This window comes from Marmota marmota, unplaced genomic scaffold, assembly GCF_001458135.2.
Source record: "Marmota marmota marmota unplaced genomic scaffold, marMar, whole genome shotgun sequence".
NCBI lineage: Eukaryota > Metazoa > Chordata > Mammalia > Rodentia > Sciuridae > Marmota > Marmota marmota.
In genome coordinates this window covers 12,634,564-12,651,342 of record NW_025999905.1, presented here as the reverse complement: position 1 = coordinate 12,651,342, position 16,779 = coordinate 12,634,564, and the positions used below count along the sequence as shown (strand labels likewise).

The following is a 16,779-nucleotide window of genomic DNA, read 5'->3' as shown; positions in this document are numbered from 1 at the left end:
CATACGAGTCGTGGTTTAAGCCCTCGCACCCAGGCCTGGGGGCCGCGGGCGACGTGGGCTCCGCCGGCGCCTCCAGCTGGTGGGACGTGGGCGCAGGCTGGATCGACGTGCAGAACCCGAACGGCGCGGCTGCGCTGCCGGGCTCGCTGCATCCCGCAGCCGGGGGGCTCCAGACCTCACTGCATTCGCCGCTCGGAGGCTACAACTCGGATTACTCAGGCCTGAGTCACTCGGCCTTCAGCAGCGGCGCCTCCTCGCACCTGCTCAGCCCCGCGGGGCAGCACCTCATGGACGGCTTCAAGCCAGTTCTGCCGGGCTCCTACCCGGACTCGGCACCATCTCCGCTGGCGGGCGCCGGGAGCTCCATGCTCAGCGCTGGGCCGTCGGCGCCGCTGGGGGGCTCCCCGCGTTCCTCCGCCCGCCGCTACTCTGGCCGAGCCACTTGCGACTGCCCCAACTGCCAGGAGGCAGAGCGGCTGGGGCCAGCCGGGGCAAGCCTGCGTCGCAAGGGCCTGCACAGCTGCCACATCCCTGGTTGCGGGAAGGTGTACGGTAAGACGTCGCACCTCAAGGCGCACCTGCGCTGGCACACGGGCGAACGGCCCTTCGTGTGCAACTGGCTCTTCTGCGGTAAGCGCTTCACGCGTTCCGACGAGCTGCAGCGGCACCTGCGGACCCACACCGGCGAGAAGCGCTTCGCCTGCCCGGTCTGCAACAAGCGCTTCATGCGTAGCGACCACCTCAGCAAGCACGTGAAGACGCACAGCGGCGGCGGCGGCGGCGGCTCTGCGGGATCGGGCAGCGGTGGCAAGAAGGGAAGCGACACCGACAGCGAGCACAGCGCCGCAGGCAGTCCGCCCTGCCACTCCCCGGAGCTGCTGCAGCCCCCTGAGCCCGGGCACCGCAACGGCCTAGAGTGACACAGCTCGCCCCGCACCTCTCCCCCACTTCCTCCCATCTGGGACCACTTGGTCCTTGTCTGTCCTGGCCTCGACTCCAGCCTCTCTCCACTGCACCCTGCGCGCTCTCTTTCGCTCGCTCTCTTTCTGTGTGTCCTGTCTCTCTCTTTCCTCTGACTTAACTTTGTGAAGGGATATGGACATGTAAGTAATACGCATCGATATCCCAGGCCCTGGCTTTCAAGTGCAGTTCGAACCTGTGCCCCTTCGCTTCCCTCCTCCATCCCAGGTTGCCCTAACTTTTAGAGGGCAGCGGACGCTTAAGTTAGATCTGGACGAATGTAGTGCCTGGGAGACCAGACCGCGAGCTTCCGCGCTGGCGGGAACAACTAGGCTGAGCAAGCTTGAGTTGGAGGGGTGGGGAGGGTGAGGCAGGAGGCCGGGCAGGGAATCTCAGCCGTGGCAGCGACTCGGTTCCAGAACCTCAGTTCTGGGCGTCTCTGCTAAAGAGGGCCCAGCTGGGCTGCTGCTTCCGCAGCGTGCGCCCGGCGCAGGTGGTCGAAGCTCGGTGGGGTGCGGGTCTGGCAGCACCTAGACCCAAGAGTTTGCAGATTTTAGCTTTTCCAGCGTCAGCCCTGCCTTTTTCTCTTTGTTCCCTGAGGTGGAACCAATGCAAGTTTCAGCAAAGGGTAGTCTTTTTTCGCTGCAACAGCCTTCTTTCTTCATTTTTTAAAATACTATAAAAGTAAGGGGGAAGAAATCAACCTTCCGCTTTGTTTCACTTCTAGTTTTTTTTTTCCTTAGCAGTGAGCGCGTCTTTCTCTCAAAACTGTGCTAATAATTGATCCCAAAGTTATTTTGATCACATTAACTTAACTTATGTGGTGGGGGTGGGGGTGAGGGTAGGTGTCTTTTTCTTATGCAAAAATATCCCTTTTCCGGTGAGACCAGATTAACTCTCTTCGTGTTTGTCCTTTTCTACCTCGTTTTCACCACTCCCGAGCATAATCTCCATCTTTTTTTTTTTTGTTGTTAGTCCAGCGGTCAATTTGTATAGTACCCATTCCTGTAAATTCTTGCAATTCCTTGAAGATTTTAGGGTTAAACTTTTTTTGGTGTGATTTAAACTTATAAACAAGTGAAGAAGGTATCACTTATTTCAGATGAGGCTGTAGGTTAAATGCCAAAAGAGGGAAATAGGAAAAAAAAAACTTTGTAAAATATATCTGAACCTAATGGTTTGTACAACTGGAGAATCGTTCTAGATTAGTTACCAATTAAATATAACTCCACCATTGTAAGGGTGTGAGGTGCAGTTGTCCAAGAGACGATTTTGTATAGTATTTTTTTCTTGTACATTATTTCCAGTAAATATTTGAAAATATATTGAAGTAAACTTGATTTTTTTTTTTTTTTTTGTCACAAGAAAATATTAAGAGTTATTGTGGCAGTTCTCATGAGCTGCAGGATTTTTGAACTCACTTCTGGAGGTGCAGAGCCACAAACGCACTTTCCGGGCCTAGTTTTGCTCGAATATGAATTTAGATAGGTATCAAACTGTAACTAAGACAATATTTGATAAATGTTGGATGACATTTAATTTAATGGAGCATGTACTTATTTGCATTTGCTGGCAGTTCAGGCATAGTTAAAGTGAGAGTTCTCCTATATTTCATAATAACTGGGTCTGCCAAAACCCATGTATTAAATAAATTGTCCAAGTGAAACTCGACTAACCTTGGCCTTTGTGTATTTCCTGAAGGTAATATTGTTAACTGTTAATAAACACTCCTGACACTACATTTAAATGTTTGCAGATTCTGCAAACTAATTGCTCATTGTAATGTTGAAATAATTTGGATATTTCACATTGAAATGAAAAGCCTTTCTCTGGAACATTTTAGACTTGCATTTTAAATGCATGAAATGTAATTGATTTATTTGTAATATTTTAAATGGTATTAATAAACTCATAAAAGACTAGGCCAGTTAATTTGTATTTTTTCTCCCTTTTTAAACTATGGACATATGCATTTTATCTTCAGTTTAAATGTCTAATTTAAACAAAATATGACCCTGTTTTGTGGTAATATTTAAATAATTGCCTTTAAGATATTAGATGGAAAGATCTATTTGGCAAAGCTGTGTTTTCTCTATTTACCAAGATAAAGATTATAGAGTCTAAGAAATGTAATTAATTATTTACCAGATTTAGCTCATAGCATCAGGATTTACTTACCTCTTAAAGTTTGTAGTAAGTCACCAGACAATTCAGAAAAAATTTTCCCTATTCTGCTTCCTTGTAAGTCTCCAGAAGAAATCAGCTTGTTGGCCATTGATTGCATTTAGTATTTAAAAGGCCAAGCCTTACATTGGAAGATCAACACTTCTAAAATAAAAACATGGGTTTGGGGATAACTTTTGTTGTTAGAAGGTGGAGGAGGTCAAGCTAACAAAAGCTTGTTTTTGGCATTCCATGTCTTAGCTAAAGATTATGTAGAGGTAAATATCAGTAGTAGATTCCTGTTGAAATGAGTTATCTGTGCTTTTAAAGTCTCTAAACAGCCACCAAAGAAAAGGAAGGTTAAACCTTAATCTATTTACTAGGGTATTGTTCAAAGGTGTCAATGATGCCAATAAAAAATATTGTCTTGTTATGTCTAAGTGCATTTAAGCAATGGGTGTTTCTTGAGCCATACTTTGAAACATAAAATACTTTAAATGTTGATTGATGTTATATCAAACTATTTCACTATTAGATTAATATTATTATTTTGAATCAAATTGAATAAAAAGTTAGTGTGTTCAGATTCTAATAAGTTTAGCTTCTTTCTTTCTGTTTGTATTCTCCCATCCTAAGTTCAGTCTTGGTATATACATCATGAAGTGAAAGTTTCCACTGAAATTTATTTTAAAGTGGTTAGAATACATAGAAACCATGAAAATACAGAGTGCCATGAATATTATGAATTCCAGAAAAAAGAAACCAATTAGAGGTTTGTAGTTAAATATGTTTTTTAACAATGCAGGCTTAATCCTGCTGTCTGCAGATGTTTGAGGCCTCCAATCATTATGGTTTTAAGACAAATAAGTAAGCTCTGATTCTTTGGTATACTATAGCTATAAATTATGGTGATTAAAAAAATAAAAAGTCTCTTTCTGTCACTTTCTTCCTAGGAATAACATGCAGAACACAGTTTAAGTGTTTTTCTTTTTTATTGAAAGTTGCAGTGCTGAGGGATTCGGAAAGAACCGTTCTGAAGGAGTTAAATGTAGTGTCAGGTAAGAGGAAAGCTGCTTGGTACATTTATAATCTCAGTTGCATTACATGTAGAACCTGTATTTGCTCTCAGAGGTGGGTTATGGCAAGGAAAGATTTGTTTAGAAGAAGATTTCTTTGGGGTGGTTAAAGGGGACTGATTTTTTTTTTATTTTTTTGGTTGTTGTATAGATGTGCAAATTTCCACTTCTTCCTTTGGCTCCACACCCTTCCAGCTCTATTTCAGTTTCTTTTAATGGTTACTGAGTAGCATTTCTATATTAGTTTTCTGCAGGTGAGCACAGTTACCCTTTGGGGAATGAACATCCTTTGGGAAGGACAGAGATGAAATACAAAATTCATTTTCCGCCCTTCCTGCTTTGTCTGAGATAAAGCACTTAGCAATGACTGGAGGCTCACTCAGATGAAGCTGAAATCTGGGTCTCAGTTTGAACCAAAGAACAAGCTTCCAGTCTTGCATTGATCAAGGTAGAGCCAAACTAGCTGTTGACCCAGTGGCCAGCAAGTATCAGCCCATCTTCCAGATACTGGAAGAGGGCTGAACAGCTCAATCCAAACTTTCTATATCCTCATCTCGTCCCCAAACTTGAGTGTTTCTTTCCTATCCTGGTTTCTTTCTTTCCCTTTCTCTCCCCTCCCCCCTTTCTTGCTCCACACCCCTCTTTTGGGATGGTCTAAGTCACTTAGGTATATGACTGTGATTTGGTGAGGTTGGATCAGCTAAAATATTTTATGCTAGAAACTTAAACAAATATTACTCTCCTATATCACCTGACACTGGAAAGAATTCCTGGATGGGTTTTCTTTCTTTCCACTCCTCTTATCCCAGTCTTGGAATCACTTTTCAACTGGACTTCCCTTGGGGAGGAAATGATAAAATTAAAAATTAAAGACAAGCAGGTGATGAGACTGGATTCCTGTGTGAGCAGATTAGTAGTTCTACCATCAATATTTTCACTCCCCTCCCCATCTTTTGGTGGAATTATTGAATGGAATGTTATGGAAGGCCTGTAGAGGAATTTATTTAAAATAAATACTTTTTTTTTAAATTTTAGAGGATTAGCTCAAAGGTCAGATGATATTTTTGACAGATAAATTTAGGCAGGGACCTACAGGGAAAGAAAAGTATGAATTTGATTATTTTCTGGTTGCTTAAGATAGTAGAGAAAAAAATAAAAGAATGTCTACATTTTATTCAAATTTTCATAAAAATAAGACTCAAGGGGGTATTGATTCAGGTATTTTGAATAAGCTGTGGTTTTTAATTTTCCTATTGATTTTTGATGATTGTGTCCAAACAGGCATTATTTCTCCCTTCATATCTAAAATAACCCAGGGTAGTATCAATCTCCCTCTCCCTGCCCCAACCCCTCTCTTTCTCTCTTGGGTTTCTACAATTGTTCCTCCCCTTTCCCATTCTTCCTTCCTCCCTCCCTCCCTAAAATGGCCCAATAGATTAATTCTATCATTGTGTTTCAAGAAAATGGTGGTTTTTTCAGGAATCAAAAAAGTAATGCTGAACTTATTTTAAGTTAGGGCTGTTGTTCTGAGTGATATCTTTTGAAGAGTTTGCTCGATGTGCAATTGTTGCTGTTGTTAAAAAAAAAAAAAAAAAAAAAGATGCAGAACTTCCTTGTGTCCTCCTTATTTCCTGCTTCCGGATTAAAGGAAAGCCGGTAATTCCTTGCCCCTCTTGGACCCCAGCCGCTATGGTTGAAGAGGACGCGCCTCAGTGGCTATCTCTTTAGATTCGCTGCACTTACTATGAGCAATAGTGTTGATTTGCTGCGGCAGGGGAGAGGGGGGATCTATTTTCTTTAGTCCCTGGGCGCGTGTTTAATTTAATTTAATTTTCTGTGGAGTCTCCTGGCGGCGGGAAAGCAGCCTTGTACATTTTGCTTTGGTTTCTAAGGGCAGTCGGGACTCCAAGAGCTCTAGGGACAGACAGGAGGTCCTGGGGTGACCTAGAACCAGAGATATAGAGCTCGCTGCAGCCTGCCGCTTTTTATTGTTGTTCTAAAGCCATGCTTTCAAGTTCATCTTGTTTTAAGCGCACTCCCCAACTTTGCTCCTCCGGCAATATCTTGCTGAGAGCGGGAGAAGGTTGGAGGCGCCCTCTGATTCCCGCAGGGGTCTTTGCTAAGGTCCAGCCTGCTTATAGTTTTTCTCTTCTTTTTTTAAATGAAGTCAGGGGGAGGTTTGGAACTGAAGAGGATTTCCCGGCCTTTCTAAAAGCTACGTCCTGCTTTATAACCTCCTGGACGTAACCGGGGCTCTCAGATCCTGGAAATATTGCCGGAAGGGGTGCGGGCTGGTGAGCCTCATTTCCCGCTGGAGGGTAGTATCTGAAGGTGGGCAGCGGTCTAAGGTCTTCCGCGATCCCGGGCCCAGGCTGGGACCCACCCACCCCTCCGATTGCAGGCGTCAGCGGTCCCCCGCACATCTCTGTGCACACAAAGGCGCTGCAGCCGCCTCCGCCCGCTACGTGGACAGCGAGCGCCACCCTGTGCTCCGTGCCCGCCCTGCAGCGAGCGCTTGGCGCCTGGGCTACACTGTCTCAACCTGGCCTGCCATTCCTGGTGTGCCTGACCTTGGGCAAACCCAGGCTTAAAGTCGCCTCGGTGAAGCTCACCCGCGTTCATCTCTGAGCCCTCTAATGAAGCTGGGACCGATGAGGGTGAGGGATTCCTGTCCCTTACCCTAGTCTCCAAAGTTTTAGCAACTTCCTATTGCCACTAGCCGTCCCAGCGCTTAGGGCCTCAGTGCCTCTCTCCTTATCCCTAGGTGGAGCTCCCCTAGCTGTGTCCTGCCAGGGCCACCCGAACCTGCTGTGTTGCAGACAGGCCGAGGTCATTCTTCCCAAACTTGTAGATTTCTCTTCGGCTTTGCCCTCTACTGCCTACTCCCATTCACCTCCTGGGCACTTCTCTTAACCAAAGTGCTTTGTAGTCACTCACACCAGCCTTCTCTTCCCCGCAGCAGTGTCCTCCACAGGTGGGATGTTTTATTCTTGTCATTTTATTGTGAGTTTTGCTAGACTCAATAGACCTTTTCTCACGCTGTTATTATAAAGAGAGCAAAAAATTGAATCTGGCTGTGAAAACTTTTTGATTTCAGGAGTCAAAGAAAAATTTAACCGCCGCCCCAGTGACTACCTTTGGGGGGTGGGGTGGGAAGGAATTTGATAGGTATATATTGAATCAGGATACCTGTTGAGCAGAACTAAACTTTTCTTTAGTGACTTGCACCGAAAGGTGGGCTTCCTTTCCCCTCTGCTCTTCCGTCTGATCTTTTAGGCATGCTAAATATTTGGGGAACATGAACAATATTCTCCAGGTTGTATTTTGGTGACATGAAAGGACATGAGGATAGATCAACCCCTCAGAAAAGAGCACTGTGCTCCCTTTAAAGATTTTTACTTGGAGAATGTACCTGCCGCTTCCTAGGTTGTCTCAGGAAAGGAGCTGGCTGTTTGTAGAATTGCACTCCCCACCCACATACTTCTAGACCTTAGGCCTTCTGGTCTTGGAAGCTCATAGCTCAGGCTGGACCCATGGATTCCACTTTGCATCCTTGAGATACGCCAAGCATTAAAGCTGGCGATTATTGATGGCTACGCACGAACTTCTATATATCTTTAAAGCGCTCTGTGTAGGAGGCAGCATAAATCTTAAGCACTTACAATAATCGAGTTTCCTGGGACGAACACCTGTGCATTACTGGGTTCCAGCCACGTCCCTCCTGTGATGAAAAACTAGAGCTCTGCTGAGCTATGTGGGGAAGGAAATGGGTAGTCTACCTTGTGGATCTCGCACGAAAAGCCCCTGAAGCCATGGGTAGGAGCAATTTGGCCGCCAGGAGATCCAGGATATAATTGACACGTCCACCTCCGGAGCCGCCACCACCCTCCTCCCTCAAACCAGCTGGTGATGGGAGCTCCCACCCCACCCCCTCGCTCCGGGGTCCGGAAAGCCGGGAAGCGCTGGAATGCCGCGTTCTCTCACCCTATTGTATCTAGGTGTTGCAAACCACTGAAGGACAGAGTTTCGTGCTTTGATCTCATGTCCCAGTCATTCTTTAGCACAGAGGGGTGAGTTTAAATTAAATTTCTTTCTCTGCTGATAAGTTCTAATGGGCCTCAGAAGGTGAATAATTATGCAGTAACATTTCATGGATTGTTGGAGTGGGGATTCCCACTGCGCTGTCACCAGGAACAGAATTTCCCTCGTATGCTCAATGTTAAATGAAGCTTTGCAAGTAAGCCACAAGTGTCTTTCAAATCTCAATGCAGGTGATCTAGCCCTTTCCTCCTCTCACATTGCTTGCCTCTGAAAAGCACGTTCTTGGTTTTTGTTGTTGTTGTTGTTGTTTACGTTTTATTCGCGGTTTAAAAATGCTTTTAAAATTAATACTTAAACATCCTATTTTTGATGGCAAAAAAGTACTTTGATAGTAAATCAAGACAAATACACTGATGAGAGCTAGGTCACATTTTGCTGGAAAAAGGCAGAGGCAACTACCTGGAATTTGCCTCCACATACCTGGACTTAGGTGGGCTACTTTTCTTGACTTCTTTTAGTGGACTAGTGCTTTTTTGCTTGATTCCTGAGAAAAAGGGTCAGGACCTGGAGCTGCTGCAGGCATAAGATTTGAAGAGTTCTTTATCCAACTAATTTCTGAACCGGTGCAGTTTAGAAATAGACTTTTCATGGGGAAAGGTTAAAAAGAAAAGTGACTTGAATACTTCATGCAAAATAGCCACCTATTACAAAATGTGGACTTGATTTTAGGAGGTTTCAATTTACAGTTAATTTTCTCCCAAGCTAGATGAGAAACAGCTTCAAAAGTTTGAATTTGTAAATGGGTCTTTGATACTCAGAAAGAAAGAAATCAGACTCTTAACCTTAAAAAACAAAAACAAAACAAAAAAACCTCTGAATTTGTAATTTAAAAGCACAATGGAACTCTTTATTGTTTTGGTTTTTAAAGAAAATTCTTTATTCTCCATCAGTGCTTCATTGCATAGCTTTTTCCTTGTTTACTTTTCTTCCCTTTAAATTTCTTCCCTTAAATGAATTGAGCTCCCACAAGCTTTAAGATTTCTAAACCAACACATAGAAACTGGAGCCTGCTTATCAAGTTTTCACTCCTCTCTTGGCAACTAATTTAAAAGGGCCCAAACAATGAGCTGATTTACATTATGCTCATTTCACCCTGAACTCTGTGCTAGTGTTGAAAAACCCTCCATAATTCACCTTGGGTTATCTTTACATCTTTGGGGGAACCAACCCTTCCAGCTTTAAGATTTCTAGCCATTCCATTTTAAGCACTGAAATAGAAGAAAGAAAGTAGATGTTTTTCTTCCCTCCACTCAGAGTTCAAGTGATTGTCTAGTTCAACTGAAAATAAAGGATTTGTATTGCCCAATTTTGCACCCAATTTAATTCCCCTAATTATGTGGGCACCCTGTCATCAGGTTTCCCATCCTTTCAGGAAGTTTTGTATTCCTTGTATGCTGATCAATGCTTCATTTCTCTCTTACACACCTATCCCTTATTTTGTTTTGTTTTGTTTTTGTTTTTTTTCCACCCTAAGCAGGTTCTTTCCCCATTCAATTTATGAACAATGGCCTCTGTAAGGGAGGGGGAACCTAGTGGCAGATGCAAATGTATTTAAAAGATATTCACATGATTTAGTGATGCTTTTTAAATATTATGGAGTTATACATAGTTAAATGGAATTTGTGACAATTATGGAGTTATATGTACTTCAGTGGAATTTGTGACAATTTGTCTACAGATACATGAAGTCATCATTTAGGGACAATAATCTTTCTTATGACTTTTTTTTCCCCCCAAAGTTGAAGAAAATGAAGTTCTTCTGGGTGATAAGAATAGATTTTGTGCTTTTTGAGGCAGTCTTGCATTCTTTCTTCTGATCAATAATGATATTTGACTCAAAATTACAGTGTTTAAGTATGGGTAAGGTACTCATATATTACACTTCCTATGTCCTCAATATGGGCATATTTTAGTGACTGTCACAAATGAATGTTGTACTAGTAATGAAGACAACAGTAAGACAACATTCTAAATATTTTGGCAATAGAACATTGTATATTCTTTCACTACATTCATTTTGTAGAAAGCATATGATATAATATACTAATTATTAAATGAAGTGCATTGCTTAGTGACATGTTTACTTATGCTTTAGTAGGTATATCCTGGAAAATCAGATTTAATGAAGTTTTCCATTCTTAAAATTCTACCTGCTTTGAAGACAATGTGTTTATTTCACACAAGAGAAATAACAAATCCCTGATGTAGAGAAATGGTATTTATTGTGAAGTGGTTTTGAACTACTTTTATTATTTTGTGTCCAAAAGCAATGACTTGGTTTTTATTTTTTTAATACTTTATTTTAATTAAATTTTTATTTTAGGATTTTAGGTTTATAAAATAGTTATAAAAATAGTAAATAGAGTTCTTGTGATTTTCCCTGTTGTTAACATCTGATATTGTGATGATATATTTGTCAAACTTAAGAAATCAGTATTTATGTAGGTTATTTTTATTTCAATGAAGAAATAAAGGCAAAAAATTAGCATGTTCCATTAATTAGTTTTAGGATGTAACTTTAAAAATCATTTCCCTCTCTCTGTATGTGTATGTATATACATACACATACACACACACACACACACGCACACACACACACACATACACATATATATATATATATACACACCCCACCACACCCCACCAGCTGGTCTATATATTAAATTAATAAGTTGAAAAATATTCTCAGGTATATATCTTTAAGATATAGTTTCTTACAATGAGAAATTTTTGTTTCTTTTATAGTCAACTAAAATCTCAGAAAACGTTTAGTTCAGTTTTACATTTTTATTTCATGTATGAAAACATCAGTCACTTTTAAATATTTAATAGTTTCATTTCAAATTGTCACAATAGATTTTTAGTAATATTCTGTTTGTAGCCTATACTTATTTTTTTTTTAATTTTAACACACATTTATTTACTTAGGTTCTGGGATTGAACCTGGGGCACTTTACCACTGTCGCTCCCAACTCTTTTTATTTTTTATTTTGAGACAGGGTCTCGCTCATTTGCTGAGGCTGGCTTCAGACTTGCAATCTTCCTGCATCAGCATTGCAAGTAGCAGGGATTACAGGTGTGTGTTGTTGGCTCCTATTTTTAATTCTGTAATTTAAAATGACTAATTTACTCATTATTTTCCTTAATATCGTAGTGACAAAAAATAAATAATCTAATGATTTGATTGATTTTCCCCCATATGTTTCAACTTAATTTTTAGGATATTTTTGTTAAGGAACTGAGCTTGTTATAGTATAGAAAGCTTTGTAGCCTAATAGTTGGTGGGGCATGGTGGCACATACCTGTAATCCCAGCTACCTTAGAGGCTGAGGCAAGAAGATGGCAAGTTCAAGGCCAAGGCTACTCAGGGAGACCCTGCCTCAAAGTAAAACAAAAACAAAAAACAATCCCCTGTGCTGCAAAAAACAAAAATTAAATGCAAACAAAAAAATCCAAACTTAATTGTTGAATCTCTTTTCTAGCACAGGTAAGTATCTTCTGCACTCCATGGAGTAATGTATTTGCATATGTTTTTGTCTTATTTAAGTAAGATTATAAGGAGTTTCAGCATAAAGGAAAATATTCCTTATTTATAATATATTTTCATTATACCTAAGGCTGCCAGCTAAAATACAGAATGTACAATTATATTTGAATTTTAGAAAAAAAATTCTTTTTCAGTATTGAGGATGCTTCATGCAATAATTAAGCCATATTTATACTAAAAATGATTTGTGTTTTTTGAAATCCAAATTTAAATGGATGTCCTGATTTTTCTTTTCTTTCTTTTTTTTTAAATAGACTTGTATCTATCAGAACCAAACTTAAAAAAAAAGTCTGTAGAACAACAAAGTGGCATCTGTTCATGAAAATGCTAAGGGTAGTATTCTGTGTTGTTTTAAAAGGGAAATGCAGGGCATGAAGAAGTTATGATCTATTCACTACTGGGGGGGTGGACATATAAATTGATTTTCCTATAACTCTTCAGTTTTTTATTTTTTGTATGTGTAGTTTCATTTTGGGCTATTCTTATATATTTAGAACACTAGTATCTAACATTGCTAAGAAAATATACCTAGCTTCTGAGTAAAGAATACGTTGATTCTTGTTGATCTGAAGCTCCACACTTCTTTCTAATATGAATGCTGTAAAAAAGGAGATATTTAAAAATATACATTGAATTTCTATTCATTAGATTCATGCAATTTTAACCATGCATTTAAGTTTTATTCCTGCCTATTCTGTTCCCCTGTACCTTCCACCCACTCTTTGGTTGAATTGCTCTCACTTGCACAAATGTGGACTCTATTTCTAGAAGTTGTAGCAGTAGTACTACATACCATATTCTCCAGCTAGGTATTCCATGAATTGTAATTAAATAATCAAAAGTTAAAGTTCTTTATCCCTTGAAGATTTTTTTTCCTTCTGTGTAAATACTAGTAATATTCCCATGCATGTGTTCATGGTATTTTCTCAAAAAGCAACCCATTACATAACAGTTTGCTCTCTTGTGCTTCATTTGTACTATTAATACAATTTTTTGAATAGTTTCCTGTCTGTTAATTATTGTTAGGACCCTGCCATCCAAGGTTTATCACTCTTGCCTTCACGTAGACCATACAGAATAAATAAAAACAATATTGACAGACCAGGTATGTCAACCAGACAAATCAGGAAGAAAACATAAACTTTTACCCATAAACTGGGGTGTATTTTGGATCCAGGCTTCAAGAGAGCCACTCTGTAGGTTCTGCTTTTATCAGAAATTACTGAGAGAGGGCGGAAGAACCTGGGGGCTGGGAAATTTAGGAAATCCTATTCTAAAGAACAACTTGCTAGTAGCACTCCCTGGGAAGGTCAGTTGTATAAAGACTCCCACATTTCCTTAGTGCCACCCTCCTATCCACCCACCTCCTTACTTTGTTTTATAAAACCAATTAGATATTCATTTGGATTAATAAATATTTAAAAAATATAATGACCTCTGTGAATTCTAAGGGAGACATTCATATGTAAGTACAAGTTTCTCTAATCATATGACTGCCTCTATCCTAATTCAAGAACTTTATATTTCAGTGAATTTTAATTATTTTTTTCTGATGTTGGGTTTCTACTTAGGGCTTCATGCATGCTAGTAAGTACTCTATCACCATGGTATATTCCTAGGCCTCGATACAAGTCTTAAACTTCATTTTTTGGAGACAATGAAAAGCTTACAGAAAAATCCAAGAAATTGTGAGTTAGTGCAGGACACCAAGATGGCTTAATCTTATTCTTTGTATATAACAATTGCATCATTATAGTATTTTTTTCAGGTGATTTTTTTCTTACATATAGGCGTGAGATTATAGCCTGCTTTTTCCCCCCATTGATATTAAAATGAATTTCTCTTATGTCAAAAATCTTTGCAAACATAAATTTAAATGGCTAAAAATACTATATTAAATGTATACATCAAAATGTAACCTGTTCCCTTAGTATTGGGCATTTACTTTTTCTCAAGTGATTGTTATTATACACAATACTGCACTGAACCTTTATATATGACCTGTTGTTTATTTCCTTAGGGTACTAGAAGAGCAGGAATTTCTAAGTACAAGAACATTTTTAAAGGCCCTAAATAGAAATGACCAGATTACTCTCCAGTAAGGAGATAGCAATTTATACTCCAACAAACAATGGCTGAGACAATCAGACTTGAACCTCACCAATCCTTGAACCTTGGATTTTTTGTACCAGGGATTGAACCCAGGGGCTCCCTAACCACTGAGCCATATCCCCAGCACTTTTCTGTATTTTATTTAGAGACAGGGTTTCACTGAGTTACTTAGGCCCCTGATAAATAGCTGAGGCTGGCTTCTGACCTTGTGATCCTCCTGCCTTAGCCTTCCTAGCCGCTGGGATTACAGGCATGCGCCACCGCGTCTGACCTCCAGCCCTTTCTATTTTTTATTTTTTTATTTTGAGACAGGGTCTCACTAAGTTGTTTAGGTCCTCATTAAGTTGTTGAGGCTAGACTCAAACTTGTGATCCTCCTGCCTCAGCCTCCCAAGTTTCTGGGATGATAGGCAAGTGACACCACATTTGGAAATTAGTGTGTGTGTGTGTGTGTGTGTGTGTGTACATACATATATATATATATATACATATATATATATATATATATACATATATATATATATATATACATATATATATATATACATATATATATATATGTATATAGCTTTAATAAGAAATAAATGAATCTTATTGTTGTTTTACGTAGCAAATTTTAAATTCTTAAACTCCTTTCCTTGTTTTTAATTGCCATTTTAATGTCTTCCTGCATGAATTGTCCCTCCACCTTATGCCCTTTGGAGAATGGGCGCCCCAGAATACAAAGTGAGGCATAGGATCTGGGCCAATGGTGTACCTTCTGGGGAAAGGAGGTGCTGGATCTGAAAGCAGGAACTCCCTTCAAGCCTCTGTGCACGCACACACAGTTGCCTTAAATTGGGACTGGAAAGTCAATTTCCCTGAACCATCTGAGATTAATTATGATAAGTGGGTGGAATATAATTTGATTTAAGCTCTTTTTTTTTTTCACCAAAAAACTTTTGTGGAAGTAGCCAGTTGTATTTCCCAATGAAGAGTGAGTATTGCTTTGCACTGTTACTTGGTACTGGAACATAGATTCAATTGAACATATCTGAACTTTTTTTTCCCCACCTTTTTTTATTGGTGCATTGTACTTATATGTAATGATGGGATTTGTTGTTACATATTCATACATATTCATACATGTACATGTAGCTATATTAAGCTATAAAATCTACATTTAAAGAGAATTTATTCATTCATGACTCTAATTTGAATCAGCTATTATAATTGGACAAGAATATCTATTTTAAAATTCTGATATTTTACAATTATTGGAGAAATAGTGTCCTAGCGTAGAATTAGGTCTATGTAACTCATTAATTAATTATAAATCTTTCAGGCTTTTTTCTTTCTTTTTTTTTGAACCCAAGTTCTAGCTAAGTTGCTTATGGCCTTGCTAAATTGTTCAGGCTGGCTTTCAATTTGTGATCCTCCTGTGTCAGCCTCCCTTGGGGCTGGGATTACAGGTATGCACCACCACATTCGATTTAGGTTTCTTATATAACTGCATAATTTAAAGTTATTCTTTAGCAAAATGAAGTTCTGTAATACCAAGGTGACATATTCATGAGCTGTTGAATAAAATGCTTAAATAAAACCAATGAAGAGTCCTAAATCTTTGCTGTTGGGTAGAGAGAAGGGAAGGAGATGTTAGTAGATTGGATATAGATAACTTCCAATAGGGCCTCAGCTGTAGTAGAACAAATTTATCTTACAGTGATGTTTTTGATGATATATTTGCTTTTGTTAAAAAATAAAAATCATCCTAGTGGCTTAGGAGGCTGAGGCAAGAGGAGTATAAGTTTGAGGCCAGTCTAAGCAATTTAGTGAGGCCTTAAGCAACTCATGGAGACCCTGTCTCCAAATAAAACATAAAAAATGGCTGGAGATGTGGCTTAATAGGTAATCACCCCTGGGTTCAATCCCCAGTACCAAAATAAATAAATACATAAATAAACAAACAACAAACAAATAAATAAAAATTAGCTGCACATGGTGGTACATGTCTGTAATCCCAGAGATTCAGCAGCTGAGGCAGGAGGATCCTAAATTTGAAGCCAGTCTCATCAATTTGGTGATACTCTGTCTCAAAATAAACCAGGTGCAGTGGCAAATACCCCTAATCCCAGCAACTTTGGAGTCTGAGGTAGGAGGATCACAAATTTGAGTCCTAGTCTGAGCAATTTATCGAGGCCCTAAACAACTTAGACCGTGTTGCAAAATAAAAAGGGCAAACACCCCTGGCTTTATTCTCCAGTACCAAAAAGCAACAAAATAAAACAAATAAACAACAACCCAATAAAAATCAAATCAACAAATACTGAATGTTCAGTACTTTATTTGGATTGTTAAAAATAAGCCTTGAGCATGATCATGAATCACAGTCATAATTTGAGAACTTACTTGCAGTTGTAAAAGAAAAGTAAAACATTACTTATGTTCTTTTTTTTAAGGAAAAAAACTCATCACTTGAAAAAAAAAAAAAAAAAACAAGATCACCCCAGCATTCTACCCTTATGACTCTAAAATTAACTATTTGAAAATTAACAATATGTAGGGATAACAGTATTTTAATTTTAAATGCTGTGTTCAAGTAACTTTCACTTTGGTCTCTGAGTGTATATGTATTTACCCAAAACTAAGTGCTGTTTTTTTTTATATTTATTTTTTAGTTATAGGTGGACACACAATATCTTTATTTCATTTTTATGTGATGCTGAGGATCAAACCCAGTTCCTCACACATGCTAAGCGGGCACCCTATCACTGAGCCACATCCTTAGCCCCTAAGTGCTGTTTTTGTCTAAAATATTACAAGGGTACAGAGTTTAGTTTGT

At 39.5% G+C, this 16,779-nt stretch overlaps 1 protein-coding gene across 1 annotated transcript; it reads left to right on the top strand.

The window, feature by feature from the left end:
- The first annotated feature begins 6 nt into the window (after positions 1–6).
- On the top strand, positions 7–4,785 carry Sp8 (Sp8 transcription factor). The gene has a single exon (XM_015498165.2). It carries the CDS (start codon positions 288–290, stop codon positions 918–920), a length of 633 nt encoding a protein of 210 aa, XP_015353651.1. The 5' UTR covers positions 7–287; the 3' UTR covers positions 921–4,785.
- Positions 4,786–16,779: the final 11,994 nt, after the last annotated feature.